General features: G+C 42.9%; 2 protein-coding genes, 1 long non-coding RNA gene and 1 pseudogene across 4 annotated transcripts in view; 2 read left to right on the forward strand and 2 right to left on the reverse strand.

The window, feature by feature from the left end:
* RSF1 (remodeling and spacing factor 1) overlaps positions 1–17,103 on the reverse strand; it is a 157,999-nt gene extending 140,896 nt beyond the window's left edge. Inside the window, exon 1 of the mRNA XM_015115269.3 lies at positions 16,909–17,103. Coding sequence (XP_014970755.3) covers positions 16,909–17,095 — 187 coding nt within the window. The 5' untranslated portion in view covers positions 17,096–17,103. The remainder of the gene's footprint in view (positions 1–16,908) is intronic.
* Positions 6,509–8,545, forward strand: LOC144334414 (uncharacterized). The gene is made up of 2 exons (XR_013404214.1): positions 6,509–6,586; positions 8,259–8,545. It is a non-coding gene; the product is annotated as an uncharacterized LOC144334414 (long non-coding RNA).
* Positions 9,280–11,916, reverse strand: LOC144334531 (small ribosomal subunit protein uS10 pseudogene; annotated as a pseudogene).
* Positions 17,104–17,524: 421 nt separating the features above from the next.
* AAMDC (adipogenesis associated Mth938 domain containing) overlaps positions 17,525–18,239 on the forward strand; it is a 52,157-nt gene continuing 51,442 nt past the window's right edge. The window contains exon 1 of one of the 2 annotated variants that reach the window (XM_015115118.3): positions 17,525–17,618. The gene's annotated coding sequence lies outside the window, so the exon portion shown is untranslated. Of the gene's footprint in view, positions 17,623–18,239 lie in introns of both variants that reach the window. The other variant, NM_001266228.1, reaches the window with a different exon arrangement.

Here is an 18,239-nt window from a genome sequence, read left to right on the forward strand (position 1 = left end):
GTTGCAGTGGGCCGAGATCCTGACACTGCACTCCAGTATGGGCGACAGAGTGAGACTTCATCTCAAAAATAAATAAATAAAAAGGCTGTTATGCGTGGCCAAGTGTAGTGGCTCACACCTACAATCCTAGCACTTTGGGAGGCTAAGGCAGGAGGATCATTTGAGGCCAGAAATTCAAGATCAGCCTGAGCAATACAGTGAGACCTCATCTCTAGAAAAATATAACTAAATTAACTGGGCGTGGTAACACGTGCCTGTAGTCCCCCCTACTCGGCAGGAGGATCGCTTGAGCCCAGGAGCTCAGGGTAGGCCTGAGTGTTGCACCACTGCACTGCGGCCTGGGCAAGAGAGCAAGACCCTGCCTGAAAAGAGAAACAAAAACCTGTCATACTGAGCAGTTTCCTGACTGGTGAACACAATGATATCCTGGGAAGGTGACATGCCCTGATTCTACAGGGAGAGGGGCACAGAAGCTCTACATCCAAGACCCTTCCAGACCTTGCCCTATGTGTCTCTGCATCTGGCTGGTCTTATGTTGTATCCTTTATAATAAAGCCATAACTGTAAATAAAGCACTTTCTTGAGTTCTGTGAGTCATTCCGGTGAATTACAGAACTTGAGGTGGGTTATGGGAACTCCTCAGATTTGTAGCCAGTTGGGTAGAAGTGCAGGTAGCATGGGGACCCCACCTGTGGCTGGCATGTGAAATGGGGACAGTCTTGTTGGTGACATTCTACCTTGTAAAATGATAGAACCATCCTTCACTAATAAAATGGCATGAAACCAGACTTTACTTATAGCTCAAATAATATTATAGGTCTACATTAATACATGGTGTCTAATAGTACATTTAATAGTTGGGGAACCAGGCACGGTGGCTCACGCCTGTAATCCCAGTCTTAGGGAGGCCGAAGTGGGTGGATCACTTGAGCCCAGAAGTTTAAGACCGGCCTGGGCAACACAGTGAGACCCCATCTCTAGGAAAAAAAAAATAGCTGAGTATGGTGGCACGTTCCTGTGGTCCCAGCTACTCAGGAGGCTGAGGTGGAAGGATAGCTTGAGCTCAGGTCAAGGCTGCAGTGAACCATGATTGCACCACTATACTCCAGCCTGGGTAACAGAGCAAGACCTTGTCTCAAAAAAGGCTGGAGAAAGAGTTGTTCCCCAGATGGAATTCAAGTGAAATTGTATTTCTGCTAGACAGTTTTTCAAGATCAATCAAGAATCTCTTCATCAACTTTCAACCCCCACAAACACACATATCACTTACGTGTACTTCTCATTTACAATGAACTAAATCCACACTATGTATTAAACATATGTGTTTATTTATCTAGAGTGGTATTTCAAATTACTTGAAGTTCCCGTTTGTTTCTTTGTGGGGAGAAAGGAACAGAAAGGATATCTAATGAGTATCAAATCTCTGTACCAAGCAGAAAAAAGCAATCTCTAAACTTACAACAAACTTTTTTTGCAAATAAAAATGACATATCTCGGCAGGGCACGGGCTTGTGCCTGTAGTCCCCACACTTTGGGAGGCTGAGGTAGGTGGATCACCGGAGGTCAGGAGTTCAAGACCAGCCTGGCCAACATGGTGAAACCCCGTCTCTACTAAAAATACAAAACTTAGCCAGGTGGGGTGGCATGCTGAGGCAGAATTGCTTGAAACCAGGAGGTGGAGGTTGCAGTGAGCCGAGATCACACCACTATACTCCACCCTGGGAGACAGAGCGAGACTCCATTTCAAAAAAAGAAAAAAAAAAAAAAAGAAAACAAAAGATAAGATTATTTCATTAAAGAGAACTTTACTTATAACAGAAAACTGGGCACAAATGCCAAGATAGTTAATTAAAGTTAATTTTAATTACCTTAAGTACATAAATAAGGTACTCTAATTCAATCCATTAACTAAGCCCTTATCTATTCTACCTGCAAATTCTCTTTCTCAGATCTAGCCTTTTCTCTCACTCCCTACTGACACTTGCCCAATTCACATCTTACAATATGAATGTAATATTATAACAAACCTCCAGCTGGTTTCCCTATCACCACCCCAAACTGCCCACTGCCTTTCCAACACCGCAAAAGAATTGTTTCAGAAATGAGAATTTCAGATCACCCCTGGTGAAGATCATATAAATCAATTCAGAGAAATTGGGGTGGGGCTCTTAAAAAAAAAAAAAGGTAAATAACAGAAACAGAATAATGACTTTTCCCTCATGGTGTCTTGGGAAAGATAAATTAAAAATTGGATTTTTAACTATACTCAGAGGATTCAAATAAAAAGTAATAAGCTTAGAAGAGGTTAATAACAAATGCTTTTCATGCAGTTAAGACATGGTATAACCAAATAACCCAAGAAATGAGTTGAGGGATTACCCAAAGATTTTCCATCTCAGGCATCTCAGGCACTATTATACAACCCAGCGTGGGCTACGTAGCAACACCCATCTCTATAAAAATATATATATATATATATTTTTAATTAGCCAGGTGTAAGGGCACAAGTAGTGCTAGCTACTTGGGAGGCTGAGGCCAGAGGATCACTTGAGTCCAGGAGTTCTATGTTACAGTGAGCTATGACTGTGCCACTGCACTGCAGTCTGGGCAATAGAGCAAGACCCTCTCTCTAAATAAAGAGAAAGAAAGAAAGGAAGAAAGACAGACCAAAGATGGGGAAACACGTGAGAAAGACCAAAAGGAAACACCTGAGTCATTAAAAAAAAAAAAAATTAAATAAGTGAAAAAACAAGCGGGGCGGGGAGGGGGAATTCAGTAATGTATATCTTTACAGCAATACCCAAAAGAAAAAAGAGTTACACCATGAAAAATGTGTAGCAAACAAGGGATGAAGAGAAAATCTAAAAATATTTTGAAATATGTGACACATTCATTCAACTAACACTTGAGCATCTACTATATGCTAAATACTAGGCTAGAAATAGAGTGAATAAGAGAAAATGAATTCCTTATGGAACTTATTGTCAGTCACTGGCATGTTGCCTTTATTTAATGTGCTACATTTTTACTTTAAAGAAGGGAAAAATACATGCAAAGCATTTATAACTCCCAATCTAATTTTCTCATACGGTCTTAGGTTCCTCAACCACAAACCTTATCAGAAACCTAATGTATACAGTTAGGTTACAATTTCCCATACATGCCATATTATCAGAAACTTCTATGCCTTTTCCCATGCTGTTCCCTGCCTTGAACACTTTTCCAACTTTTATTCAACCATTCAAATTTCCATAATGCTTACAGTGATGTTATGATTTCCCCTGGCCAAAATTAAGTACTTGCTCATTTATATTCTCAAAGCACCTTAGAATTACTCTAAACAGCAGTTATACTTTGTATTATAACTGCCTGCATAATTATATTCATGCAAACAAGATCATGCAAACATGATACAAATATATGCTGTCTACAAGAAACAAAGTTTAGAATCAAAGACACAAGGAGGTTAAAAGGATAGAAAGGAACACATCATGCAAAGTAAACAAAAGACAGCTGAAGTGGCTATGCTAATACCAGACAAAACAGACTTTAATCTCAGCATAGAGTTTAAGACGAAGTTTGAAGTATTAGGACAAATAGGTAAGAACAGACATTCCTGATTACACATTAAAATCACTGATGCCAGGGCCTCAATCCCCAGAGATTCTGACTTCAATGGAGCATTGTTAAGGCCTAAGCATCAATATTTTTCAGAGCGATTCAAGGGATTCTAATGCATAGTCAGAGTTAGTTAATGACACATGATTATTATAAGGGTTGAAAAACACTGAACTACAAGGAAAAATAAGACAATTGGTTTAATTAGGGTAAATGGAAGTCAAGGCAGTATGGGAACACACCCTGGAAGCATCTGATAACACAATGCACAAAACTTTTATAATTATAGGAGATGAAGTCTAATTTCCAAAATATTCAAGAAGAAAACTATTTCGTTGAGCCAATCCCATTAAAAAAATTTTTAAAAATAAAAAAATTAGGCTGGGTGTGGTGGCTCACACCTGTAATCCCAGCACTTTGGGAGGCCAAGGCAGGCGAATCACTTGAGGTCAGGAGCTCAAGACCAGCCTGCACAACATAGTGAAACTCCGTCTCTATTAAAAATACAAAAATTAGCTGGGCATGATGGTGCGTGCCTGGACTCCCAGTTATTCAGGAGGCTGAGACAGGAGAATCGCTTGAACCCAAGGTGGAGGTTGCAGTGAGCCGAGATCATGCCACTGCACTCCAGCCTGGGCAACAGAGAAAGACTCTGTCTCAAAAAAAAAAAAAAAAAAGAAAGAAAAGAAAAAGAAAGAAAGAAAAAGAAAAAAAACCCGAAACACCAAGAAGAAGAAAATTGTTTCAAAGTGTGAGGAAAACTAGGATTTTCCCAAATAATGATGAAAAGCTGGTTAAGATTCATGTTCAAATATCAAGGCATCAACTGTACCTATGACTTGTAGTTCTTTGGTTTCAATATATTTTAGTATCCCATTCAAATATTATACCTTTTAAAAATAATGTTCATGCTAATAAAATTTAAACTTTTAAAGTAAGAAGAGGTGAGTGGGGAAATATGCTACGTTATCTGACTCAGAAGCCTAAGTGTTCAGATCATTGCTTAGTGTTCAGACCACAACCATAGTACTGTGGATCACACTACAATCATTGTAAGAGCGTACCTGTGGGGACAAAACACTGGTTAAGAGTTGGGCTCCGAAGCCAGACTTACCCAGTTTTAAATTCCCACAGCATTACAAACACATTTTTATCAAAATTTTCTCCAACCCTTTAACACTGTGTGACTTCAGGCAAGTTACTTTACCTCTCTAAATAGTTTCCTTATCTATAAAATGAAAATAATGATACTATAAATAGAGTGGCTCTAAGGATTAAATAAGGTAATCTTGGTAGATGGCTTTATCATGGAGTCTGGCTCAACAGTAAGCTCTGATAATTACAACAGTACTACTCCAGGCATTTAACCTATAAAATTATGGTAAAGCATGCATACTACAAAGCCCCTTATTTTTGCATTTTTGTAATTTATTTTTCTGTGAAAGATAAGAATGGAGAAGATAATTAAGGTTTAAAGGGGAGGTCCAAAATATGGGAAAATAGGACACTAAAGGAGTGAGATATAGTTATTATGGTGAATAAAACTAGGTAATAATAGAAGACAGGGTATAAAATGAAAAGGCCATGAGGCAAAAAGATAGCAAGGAAAAACCAGTTGACCACAGTCAAAATTCATAGGACAAAAAATCTCAAAAATGAGGAATATTATGGAATGTGTGAATTCAGATGCCAGACCAAGTTAGTGCTACTGTAGATGGCTTACTTGTGGTTCTGATAAACTGGAGGTTGACAAGACTTTAATGGGAATATAAAGTAAGCTCCACTATACTTCTGATTAATCAAAGTTTTCCAACATTACAATATTGCTATATCCCCAAATTCCAAATACCAAAAGCAAGTTAGAATGTATTATTTGGAATAACTCATTCTATCTAATTTTCTTTTCCTAAAACACTTTTAACATCTAAACATCGAAGAAGTGACAACTATATTTATTTGCAGAGCCAACTGTGAGGATGCTAAGGACAAAAGGAAAAGAGTAAGTATCAAATTCCCTGAGATATCTAGCATAACACATGCCTAAGCTTCATAACCAGTACTGCCCTTTTGCTGCAAAATACACTGATGACCAAGGCATTTAATCCCACTTACTAGGAAGCTATAATCTAGTAGATTCTTTCCCAGTCCTGTGTCCTTTAAGTAACCTAAGTAAATCTTTTAAGTTCTATCTTTAATAACTACATCCTGGCCGGGCGCGGTGGCTCACGCCTGTAATCCCAGCACTTTGGAAGGCTGAGGCGGGCGGATCACAAGGTCAGGAGATCGAGACCATGGTGAAACCCCGTCTCTACTAAAAATAGAAAAAAATTAGCCGGGCGCAGTGGCGGGCGCCTGTAGTCCCAGCTACTCGGGAGGCTGAGGCCGGAGAATGGCGTGAACCCGGGAGGCGGAGCTTGCAGTGAGCCGAGATTGCACCACTGCACTCCAGCCTGGGCGACAGAGCAAGACTCCGTCTCAAAAAAAAAAAAAAAAAAAAAAAAAACTACATCCTTTCCCATCTGAGTACACAGCATCACCATTCATCCAACCTTAACCTCACCTAATCAGTTCACTTGGATGAGACTTTGAGGCTGGTATAGCAGCAATGTTACAATAACTCTTACCCTTACTACCAATTACTATGTCACATGGCTCCCATCCTAGCACTGCCTTATGACAATTAGGCAGAGGCAGCCATGGCTATTCTTGAATGAAAGAAATTTAGTTCAATGTAATGTCATCACCCTGTTAACAAAAAAGCTTTTAGACTCACCTAACCCAAGAGAGAGGAGTAATTAATACCAAAACAGTTGGATGTAAAATTAGATCAATATTGAGACTACTGTTCCACTAATAGTTTCATTCACAGGACATTCTAGGCATTTAATTTGTATTATATTCGTTCTTTTTTATTTTTATTTTTTTGCGGGGGGGAAGGGTGGAGTCTCGCGCTGTCGCCCAGACAGGAGTGCAATGGCGTAATCACGGCTCACTGCAACCTCTGCCTCCCGGGTTCAAGCAACTGTCGTGTGACAGCCTCCTAGGTAGCTGGGATTACAGGTGTATCCCACCACATCCAACTAATTTGTATTTTTAATAGAGACCAGGTTTCACCACGTTGGTCAGGCTGGAAATTTGTATTATACTCGTTCTAAATGTATTTTCAAACACAGCGATCATCATCTGATAAGACTTCCATCTTCACACACTGGAATACGGATCAGCAAATTTTTTCCCGTAAAGGGCTAGACAGATAATAAGTTCTTCTGGTTTTGGGTTTTGTTTTGTTTCTGAGACAGGGTCTTGCTGTGTCACCCAGGCTGGAATGCATTGGCATGATCAGCCTCAACCTCTGGGGCTCAGATAATCCTCCGAAAGTGCTTGGATTGCAGGCATGAGCCACCATACCCAGCCCAATACTTCAGGTTTTGAAATTATATGTTCTCTGTGACAATCACTCAACTCTACCATAGTTGTGTGAAAGCAGCTACAGACAACAGTATGTAAACAAATGAACGTGGCTGTATACCAGTAAAACCTTATTTACAAAAATAGAGGACAGGCTATAGATTGCCCACCCCTGTACTAAGCTATCACAGACTAGGCTTTAACTTCAAAGTTTTAGAGCAGAACATGGTCCTGTAAGTTGAGGAAAACTATTAATTTCACAAACATTTACTACATATATTTGCTATTACTCACCAATTGCTAGCAATAAAATAAAATAAGAATCCCTGTCCTCAAAGAGTTTACCATCTCGTAGGCTAGGCAGTAAGTGCAAAAAGTTTTATGAGTACTGTGACATAAAATCTACAAAGTGTACATGCAGGGTAAGGAGACAGAAGTGGTTAATTTAACTTGAGAGACAGAAAGCAGGAAATTTTTCACAGAGCACTTGATGCTTAACGAGCAGACTAATGACGGGTAGAGTGAACAGGCAAGGGAAGGAAGATGGGGATGGGATATTCGACTCAGTGGGAGGAGGATGAGGAAAAAGCACAAATGTTAAACAACCTTTCACATTTTCAGAGATGTGAAAGCAGTTCAGTGTCATTAAAACTAGCAATGAGAACAGAAAGCAAAGTTGAATACAAAAGGGGATAAATAGACTCAATATGACTTGGTATCAAAGTAGAAAGTGTTTAGGGCTAAGGTCTAGGATGCCTCCTTTGTTTCTGATCTGAGTGACTTGGGTAGATGACAGTAACATTCATTGTAAGAGGTAATTCGAGATTAAGAATAAATAAATAGGCTGAGCTTCGTGGCTCAGGCCTGTAATCCCAGCACTTTGGGAGGATGAGTCAGGTGGATTGCTTGAGCCCAGGAGTTTGAGACCAGCCTAGGCAACATAATGAAACTCTGTCTCTACTAAAAATACAAAAAAAATTTAGCTGGGTGTGGTGGCACATGACTGTGGTGCCAGCAACTTGAGAGGCTGAAATGGGAGGATCACCTGAGTCTGGGAGGTAGAGGTTGCAGTCAGCAGAGAACAAGCCACTGCACTCCAGCCCGGATGACAGAGTAAGACTCTGTCTTTTAAAAAAAAAAAAAAAGGTAAATACAGGCAGAAATTCAATTTTCCTTTTATAAAGCCTCTTTAGAAATCTCGTTTTAAATAATTTTTGTGGTGATTATTAAAGAAATGTGCAATTAACGTAGAAAATAAAATGTGAAAAAATGTAAGAAAAAACAAAGGAAAAAAACCTATATAACCCTACTATCCAGAAAATGATTAAGATAAACATGTACAAATACTGGGGGAAAAAGCTTAGAGTCTAAAATAAATACAGACTAAACCTTCACTATGAGAGCTTTCTGGAGGAACTCTTGCTTACATGAGCCATATACACATTATATACTTTATGTTGCTCCTCAAGCAATCTTTGTTCAACTACAGGAGGCTGAAGCCTGGTCTGTCTACTGGTGGGGCACCTGTCAAGTTCTCCCCTTATGCTCTTCTTTCTTAAAATCAGTTTGGGCTGGACGTGGTGGTTCACACCTGTAATCCCAGCACTTTGGGAGGTCCGGGTGGGCAGATCACTTGAGGTCAGGAGTTTGAGACCGCCCCGGCCAACATGATGAAACCCCATCTCTACTAAAAATGCAAAAAAATTAGCTGGGCATGGTGGCAGCCACCTGTAATCCCAGTTACTCAGGAGGCTGAAGCAGGAGAATTGCTTGAACCCAGGAGGCAGAGGTGGCAGTGAGCCGAGATCACCGCACTCCAGCCTGGGCAACAGAGTGAGACTCCATCTCAAACAAACAAACAAACAAACAAACAAAAACAGTCTGGTGTAGTTTCTGCTTGGTGTGCCCTCACAGCTCATGTTCTTACATTGAAAAGATCACCTTGATTTTGGACAAACATTCTAAGCGTAACTTTTAGTTCTTGCTCTTTGTCCATATCTGGACTGGTAAGATTAAATAAACACTGCAAATTCCCTATCACCTCATCCCTGCTTCTTCAGAAATTTTACCTTTTATTCACAGAAAGGCACAAATTATGAAATAATTTGCTATCAGAATATCTTACACAACTTACTTTGAGAGAAACCAAATTTATTTAAGTATTTTTAAATGAGTATTAAAACTTAATTCTGAGCAAAACATGAGAGCAAAAAGTAGTCTAATGATGAATGGGATCAAGTTTGCCATTTATAATTTTTTTAACAACTGGTTATCAATTTATTAAAATAGTTGACTTAAGCATCTGCAATGGTGACTTTCACCTCAACTCCTGGCTCAAACTGATGGAAGCAATCTGCTTAACAATCTCAGAAGGACTGTGCAAGTCAATGAGTCGTTTGTGGATTCTCATCTGGAAAGGATCCCATGTCCTAGAACCTTCACCACAAGGAGTTTTTCTTGTAGTCATTCTCAAAGTCTTGGTAGGCATTCGAACTGATCCTTTCACTTGGAGATTCTTTTCCTTTGCTCCTCTGACGAAGTCAGCACATATCTTTTCCAGGGATTTTACGGTGACGCCCGTTAGAGTGATTCGATTTCGGTGAATTGCCACCTCTGGCTCCACGGGTGTTTTTCCGGTATCCTTAAAAGCCACGGCTGCTGCGCAGCTTCCTGACCGACTTGTTCCTCGGCGAGAGCGAACAGTGGTGAGTTAAGAAGCAGGAGCCTGCGGATCACCGATCCACAGCACCTACACCACGTCTTCCTCAAAGAGCAGCCATTTATAATTTGTAAAAGGAAATACACACACACACACACACACGCACGCACACACACAGAGATAATGGAAAATTAATACAATTTAACACATCCCTAAACTCAGGATAAAAATAAGAAGTGGCTGGGCACAGTGGCTCATGCCTGTCATCCCAGCACTTTGAGAGGTCGAGGTGGCTGGATCTCCTGAGGCCAGGAGTTCAAGACTAGCCTGGCCAACATGGCAAAACCTGTCCCTACTAAACACATAAAAATGAGCCAGGCATGGTGGTGCATGCCTGTAATCCTAGTCACTTGGGAGCGTGAGGCAGAAGAATCACCTGAACCTAGGAGGCACAGGTTGCAGTGAACCAAGATCACGCCACTGCACTCCAGCCTGGGTGACAGAGCAAGACTGTCTCAAAAAAAAAAAGAAAAAAAAAAAAAAAGGAGTTTTAGCCACAAGTGCTGACTCATGCCTGTAACCCCAGCACTTTGGGAGGCCAAGGTGGGAGTATCACCTGAGGTCAGGAGTTCAAGACCAGCCTGGACAATATAGCAAGATCTCATTCTCTACCAAAAAAAGCTTTAAAAATTAGCTGGGCGTGCTGGCATGCACCTGTAGTTCCAACTACTCAGGAGGTTGGGGCAGGAGCATTTCTTGAGCCCAGGAATTCAAGGTCCTAACTGGGGGGAAAAAAAAAATTTTTTTTTTTTTTTTTTTTTGAGACAGAGTCTCACTCTGTCACCCAGGCTGGAGTACAGTGGCACCATCTTGGCTCACTGCAACCTCTGCCTCCTGGGTTCAAGCGATTCTTCTGCCTCAGTCTCCCGAGTAGCTGAGATTACAGGTGCCTGCCACCAGGTCCGGCTAATTTTTGTATTTTTAGTAGAGACAGGGTTTCACCACATTCACCAGGTTGGTCTCGAACTCCTGACCTCAGGTGATCTGCCACCTGGGCCTCCCAAAGTGCTGATTACAGGCATGAGCCACCACGCCCAACCAAAAAAATACATTTTTATAAAGTAGGCATTCACCTCAGAAATCCTTTGATAATGTTTGAAGCAACACCAGTTTAATACTGTTTAAGTCAGTTTCCTCTATTATTGTGGTTCAATTGTTTAGTCACTTGGAAACCCCAAAAACATGGTTTTTTTTGAATTTTTTTTTTTTTTTTTTTTTGAGACGGAGTCTGGCTCTGTCGCCCAGGCTGGAGTGCAGTGGCTGGATCTCAGCTCACTGCAAGCTCCGCCTCCCGGGTTTACGCCATTCTCCTGCCTCAGCCTCCCGAGTAGCTGGGACTACAGGCGCCCGCCACCTCGCCCGGCTAGTTTTTTGTATTTTTTTAGTAGAGACGGGGTTTCTCCGTGTTAGCCAGGATGGTCTCGATCTCCTGACCTCGTGATCCGCCCGTCTCGGCCTCCCAAAGTGCTGGGATTACAGGCTTGAGCCACCGCGCCCGGCCAGGTTTTTTTGAATTTCAGTGCCTCCCTTCTTCCTAACACACTGGTACAAACCTCATACGGAGCACACTTGAGCTAGCAGGCACTGCGTTTATGGCATACAAGTGAAAGAAAGCATAATACGGAAGCAGCAGCCCCTTCAAATGGCTAAAGGTGGTGCAACTTCACACATAAGGATCAGGAAATGGAAGTTGAGGGGAAGTGGAAGAGTAAGGAGAGAATGCCTGCTGTTCTCTCTAGTTTGGGCATCAATTTGCCTGGAGGCACTGCTTGTGCCCAACTGTGCAAGAGTGAGCAAAAATGTTTAAAAGTTAGCTAATATAAACCTAACTTACAGATATGACCATATAAAGCTAAACAAATTATAAATCAAATCCTGCTAGAATATATGTAATCACAAAATGTACATTATACTTGCCCATATAATTAAATGTTTTTAAAACAAAATAGAAAATACCCTAATACCTTTGTGGGATCTACTCTGCAATAAAAACAGAAAACAACCAGAAAAAAAACAAGCATAATATATTAAGACTATACTCATCATGTAGAGTAAAATTTTATTAAATCCAACAACACACATAACTGTCTTCCTTGAATATATGATTCAGTTTAACATGTACTTTAGGCCTGAATTATTCTTACTTTTTCATATTGCATGTGGTCATACATCGCACCATAAAACTGTTAGATAATTTTAGTCTACAACTGTAGACTAGAATGCACAGACTATTGCTCCAGTTGATAAAATCTCAGAGAAAAAAATAAGTCTTTGAATGATGTCATTAGTTTCAAGCTCATTAGCTACTTCTTACTAGATTAGAAATTTCTTTTAAAAGGCTTATGTTTAATGTTTTTTTTTAAAAAAATATCTCCGCAATATTTACTGTAGCTACATCTGTACACAGCAGATGCTCAATATTACATATCAAGTGAATGAACTCACAATAAATGCTTACTTACCTTCTTACCGGTGTGGTCTGTCTGAGAATTTAACAAAACATCTAAATTTAATGTAAACTTTTTAATCATTAAAAGACTAAAAAGTCAGCCAGTTTGCATTAACAGGCTCATGTTAGCCAGACAAGTCCCTCTGTCTCCACTACCTCCTAGTTCCTAGGACAATGCCAACAACCTCCTTCCAAACCTCCATAACTTCAGGACATATCAAAAACGGTAGAGATGAAATCTATTTCTCTCTTTCCCTCTAATAAGTGCCCCAAAGAATATTTACTTTTTCAAAGGCAGAAGAGCCACAACTAAAAAGTTTCAACCTAACCAGGCTCTGGCTCCAGCAATGCTACTATGAATGTATGTATGCCGTATCAGTGTCTACCACTGTAGACTTGTGCAACCTCTAGTACATGCACTTGGTAAAATCTTTTGTTTAAATCAACACATGGTGGCCCCAGTTACAGTAGTCACCTTCTACTTTATCAAATGCACCTAAAAATATATTGTCACACACAGATCAGTTACAGCACCAGTAAGAGAGATCATAGTTATAGTTACAATTCCAGCTAAGAAAGCATACTTTTTTTTTAACCTTGATATTTTGACTTCAAGAGTTAAAATTCAAATCATTAAAATTAAATGCAAAAATGAAACAAAAAACTAATGGCTCAACTTACTTAACATACAACTAATTCAGCCAACCATAGTATAACCTATGAGAATCCTAACACGTTATTTGTATTTACCTTAATAAACTTATTAGATATATATAACATCTCAACCAATATCCAGACTGTTTTTAAAGAATAAAGTGGTATAGTTGCCTCTTGAAAAGAAATATTCTCTGCAGGAGAGGAAAGATACTTAGGAGCCTTGGGTGTCAGGAATCTCACAAAGTCAATGTTGACTTTATCCATAACCACCATTATCTACCTCCAGTTAGGAGAAACCTGGGGAAGCCCACACAAAGCACAGAATCGGAAGGACTAAAGTAGACTGCAGAGAGAGGAGGATAAAACACCACCTTCATTTGGCACATCCTTTTATACTGAGTATCAACTATAAATCTCAATTTTTTGACAATTTCAGCATATACGTGGGCTTTTCAAATAAGAATTTGACTAACACCAACAGTTAGCTGTATACACTTGAAATCTCTCTCTGTAGCTTGATTTTCCTCCCTGAAAAATAAAGGCAATGATATAATAGTCCCTTCTTTCTGGCCGCAAAACTCAATGATAGTTTCTAGAACAAAGGTTCCCAAACGTTCTACGTTCACAGCACCCTCAGTATCTCAGCAATTTTCCCTCAGCAGCCCTAGGCCAGAAATAATAACACTTCCACTTATTAAGCAGTCAGTAGCCATGTGAAAAATAACCTAGCTACATTTCAACAAATAATGTTTTTACTTCATTCTTAACCATAATTACTTGTGAAATGTGTATTACTGTTGGGCACTGCACAACTTTTCAAACCTTGGAATCAGAGTGGGCCCTGCTATCCTCTTTCCTGCTGCATACAGATTTTTTTGTGCATTTTACCACAGCAACCACTAAAAAGCCAGCTTCACAAAGACATATCATCTATAGAAATGTAGCACAATCTTGAAACCATGAACTATGTCAAGGCAGTAGTTCGCCTGGCAACCAGCAAATTTCCACTACCACTGTATCCTACTTGAAAATTTAAACAATCAGATGGAGTTGGCAACAATGCTCTAGGGTGCCTTGGTGCAGTTTGGAAACCATGATCCTATGGCAAGGTATATAATTTTGTGGCTTTGGACTCAGACTTGGGTTGGAAATAATATTTCACCCTTAACTATATAATCTTGGGCACCTTAATCTATTGAGCCTTACTTAGTTTCTATGCCTGCCAAATAGGAATAATACTATCAACTTCAGAGAACAGTAGCAAGAACTAAATCCATGTCTTTTAACTCTTGTACACCACAACTCTTTCCCAAAAAGACTCAGTTCAAATCTTGTTGGCTGAGCCACTATCGTCTTATCAGCTATTTGAAACAAGCAGAAAGTCTGTAATAGCTGATAAAACGATAGTGGTTCACCCAACAAGCTAACTTTGATGATGATATCATGGTTCATCATCAAAGTTCTGAAAATCTTTTCCCTGCATAGTAACAGCATTTCACCTGCAGAGACTTCTCATTTGCCAAGTGTTCTGAACTGTGTAACATCAATTAATAATTATTCTAAGATCACCTTATGACAGGATCTATTATCAGTCCCCTTAGCAACTCTATACCAACGGTAATACAGTGGTTGAAATAAATGATCCTCCTTAGCCCAGGTTACCTGTCATCTTTACTTACTTAGTGGTCCACTATTCAATTTAACTGACTCTAATATTTTATTCCTCTGATATTAATATAAACTAAATGCAGTGGTCAAAATACCTAAAAGAAATGGAGATGCAAGCAATCTCATATACTACCCAAAATACCACACCACCCCAGAAAACCTGCATTTCAACTTGGTCCAAGGGAATCAACAAAACAATTTACTAGCCATTCTTTCCCCACACGCCCACAGTTCGTTCTCTGAGAGATACATTACTATCACTTCCCAAGGCATCCTAAAAGCAACTTACTAAGGCATTCTACTTCACAATGACTACTTTCTTAAAAATTAAAAAAGGGGCCAGGCGTGGTGGCTCACGCCTGTAAAGCACTTTAGGAGACCAAGGTGTGTGGATCACGAGGTCAGGAGTTCAAGATCAGCCTGGCAAACATGGTGAAATCCCGTCTCTACTAAAAATACAAAAATGAGCCAGGTGTGGTGGTGCACGCCTGTAATCCCAGCTACTCTGGAGGCTGGGGCAGGAGAATCGCTTGAACCTGGGAGGCAGAGGTAGCAGTGAGCCGAGATCCTGCCACTGCACTCCGGCCTGGGCAACAGAGTGAGACTCCATCTCCGGCCTGGGCAACAGAGTGAGATTCCGTCTCAAAAAACAAATAAATAAAAATAAGAAAAGGAAGATAGATACAATTTGATAATGAAATTACCACAATGGGGCTTAATTTTTAAAGAAATTCTGCGGGAAGCCTTTATATAATGTCACCCTCCTATTTTGTACTATTTTAAAAAAATAAGCTTTTTGTAAGTCAGTTTGTTATGGGTGGAGGGGATGTGGACAGGTAAGAAGAGATTAATAGGCCTGTATAATAGGCCTTATAAGTGTTGTATTAATCTGAATCTTCGGTAGCCATAACATCATACAGATTCTTTATAGGTAATATTCTGAAGAACTTTATACTTGGCACTTCCTAGCAATGCAAATAAATTCAGTTAACAGAAACTTCTTCATTTACATAGAGAATAGAAGAGCGACCCTGCTTTCTTGGAAAGGAAACAGCTATCTGTCTTGTACAATACCCAGTCCACTTTGGCCAGCTAATACGGACAAAAAAGAGATCTATTTGGAAAACGTTTCTTCTCCAGCCAAGGGCTGTTTCCAGATAAAGGCAATGCTCAGAGTATAACAAAAAAGCCTTCTCTGAGGAAAGAAAAGTGCCAGAAAAGGAGAGGCAGGGATCGGGAATAAATGGGGATGAGTATAAGCACTCAGTGTGAAGGCTGGAGGCAGCAGGCACAGCGCTGAGATGCTCCAGCAAAAGAACCAGCAGCAGCAGCAGGAAGTTTCAATGGGGCCGGGCAGAGCATGCGCCCTGCACCCGCGCGGTGGCCTTATGTGGAAGGAGCACCACTTGCGAACACCAATAATAGACCAGCAGCACCAGAGAGAGAAACATGAGCAACAAGCACCTTCTTCAACTGTTTCCCCCTCCGTCAGAGCCCCTCCTCCAGCCTACATACTAACCACCCCACCCTACCGTGCAAATGGGAGGGAGACGACTTCTTCGCCTAAGCCCGGCTGCCAAGATGAAGGGGGAAGGGATTGGAAAAGTGGGGAGATGCTAGTCTATTATTTTGGGGGAGGTGGGGAGAGGAAGGAGAACTATGGAGGAGGAATTAACCCTCTCCTCTCCAAAGTGGAGCTGAACCGACTTCGCCCCCCTACCGAGAATGGAGAACCCCCTCCCGTGGGGGAGGAGCAGACCTCCCCACTCCAAGGAAGGAGTTTTAGGGGTTAAACCAGCCCTCGAGGGGAAGGGAAAAGGGACAAATCTGTCGGGGGAGTTCCCAACAGAGGGAGGGAGAGTTGAGTGTCCGCTGGCCCCCGCCCACCCAGGTGAAGGGAGATAAGGAGGTGTCCGGAGCAGCCGAGCCCAGCCTTCCCCGAGATGGTCGGGAAGACTGGTGGGAGGAGGGGAGGGAGTAAGGGTGGGGAGGAGGAGAAAAGCGCAAAGCTGGCCGGAACCTGCGCTCCCCTTCCCCCGCCGCCAAGGGGGAGACGGGGTGGGGGGCCGCCCTCCGCCGCGAAGCAGCAGTCCCTGGGGTTGCCGACCGACACAATGACCCCTCCCTGCCTCCAGCCCACACCTAGCCCGCAACGCCCCCACCTCAGCTCCCCGCCCGGCCGAGTGGCCCTAGGGGGCCTCCGCCCCGCCTCCCCACTGCCCAAGACCCCGGGGGCTGGGCGGAGAAGACCAGCCCGGCGGAGTTGCGTCCCAGGGGGAGGACAGAGCCGCAGAGGCCCAAGCCGCGAAGAACTGGAGCGTCTGTGAGGAGCAGAGAACAGGAGCGCGCCAGGGCCGCTTCCCGCCGGGCGTTCGGGCCCCTCGCTTACCTTCTCCGTTGCCGACGTCCGGCGGCGGCGCCTGCAGCACCCGCTCCAGCTCAGGGAACGGCAACTCAGGCAGGTCTAGCAGCGGCCCGTAGCGCTCCAAGAAGGAGCAGACTACGGCGAAGTTGGGGCATGAACCCGGGCAGCCCGGAGGAGCCATCACCGCCGCCACTGCCGCCGCCGTCGCCATTTTGAACTGGAGGATGGAGGAGGAGGCGATGGGGGGGCGGGGGAAGTTGGGGTGCCGAGGGATGGCAGGACAGCCTTACGGACGACAGGAGGCGCTCTCAAGTGGGCTCCTCTGCGGATCCCAGCGTCTCAGGGACGGCTCTGCGATCCCACAATACATCGGCGGCCCGGAGCAGTCGAGAACCGAGTCAGACGGGAGACAGAGAGGCCTTCTGCGCCTTTCACTTTCCGCCCTCTTTCCGCCCCCTTCTCTCCTCCCCTTCGGGCTTGCCACTGCCTCGTGTGACAGGGGGAATGAAAACAAGGGAAGCGGGACGGGGAGGCGGGCTGGAAGCGGGAGGGGCGGGACTTCTCGAGAACAATGGCCAATGGAGGCAGAGGGGGCGGGGCTTCGGGCGCTGATCAACTGCAAGGCGTATTACCCGAGGGCAGTTGGGGAGCGCAGATCCCGGAGCAGCGCTGGCAACTTAAGTGCGGGGAGAGCACTGCGCCGTTTGGGAACGCAACTTTGAGGAGACAGTGCGGTGGGTGAGTTTTCGGGGGAATCCTGAAACTGGGCCACGAGAGGGTGGTGAGGTTGAGGAGAATAAACAAAAAGAGAATAGGGCGGGGGAAAGCCCAGTTGTGGGAGAAGGTTGGGAAGGGGAAAGGTAGAGAGGTGCCCTGGGCTGGGACTTCTGTAGGACGTCTCTCTGAAAGTTTGCCGAGGGAGTATTGCTCTCTGCTGAGGTACAGGAATTGCAGCTTTGCTGGAAAAGCAGGATCTGAGGGAACGGAACTCTGGGGGAATCGTCGGAGTGAGGAGTTGGGGCCCTGCTGGGAGAAGAGGGTCTGAGGAGACCAGGCTCTGCTAAGGGACTATGGTGTGAGGGGAAGGGGCTCTGTTCAGGGACCAGAGTCGGAGTGTGGGCTGGGACTCCACTGAGAGGCCGAACATGACAGGAGACGGTGGAACAGCAAAAAGTTTGTTAGAAGACAGGGTTCCACTTCGGGGCGGGGCGGGGTGGGGGGACAGTGAACATTCCCACAAAGAACCCCAGAGAGAAACTACCAATAATGTAAAATAGAATGTGCAGCCTGATAAGCAGGTTGAGCTTAGAAGCCTGAGCTTTGGATTCAGCCAGGCTTGAGTCCTAGCGGGACCA

Source organism: Macaca mulatta, chromosome 14 (genome assembly GCF_049350105.2).
Source record: "Macaca mulatta isolate MMU2019108-1 chromosome 14, T2T-MMU8v2.0, whole genome shotgun sequence".
NCBI classification, from domain to species: domain Eukaryota; kingdom Metazoa; phylum Chordata; class Mammalia; order Primates; family Cercopithecidae; genus Macaca; species Macaca mulatta.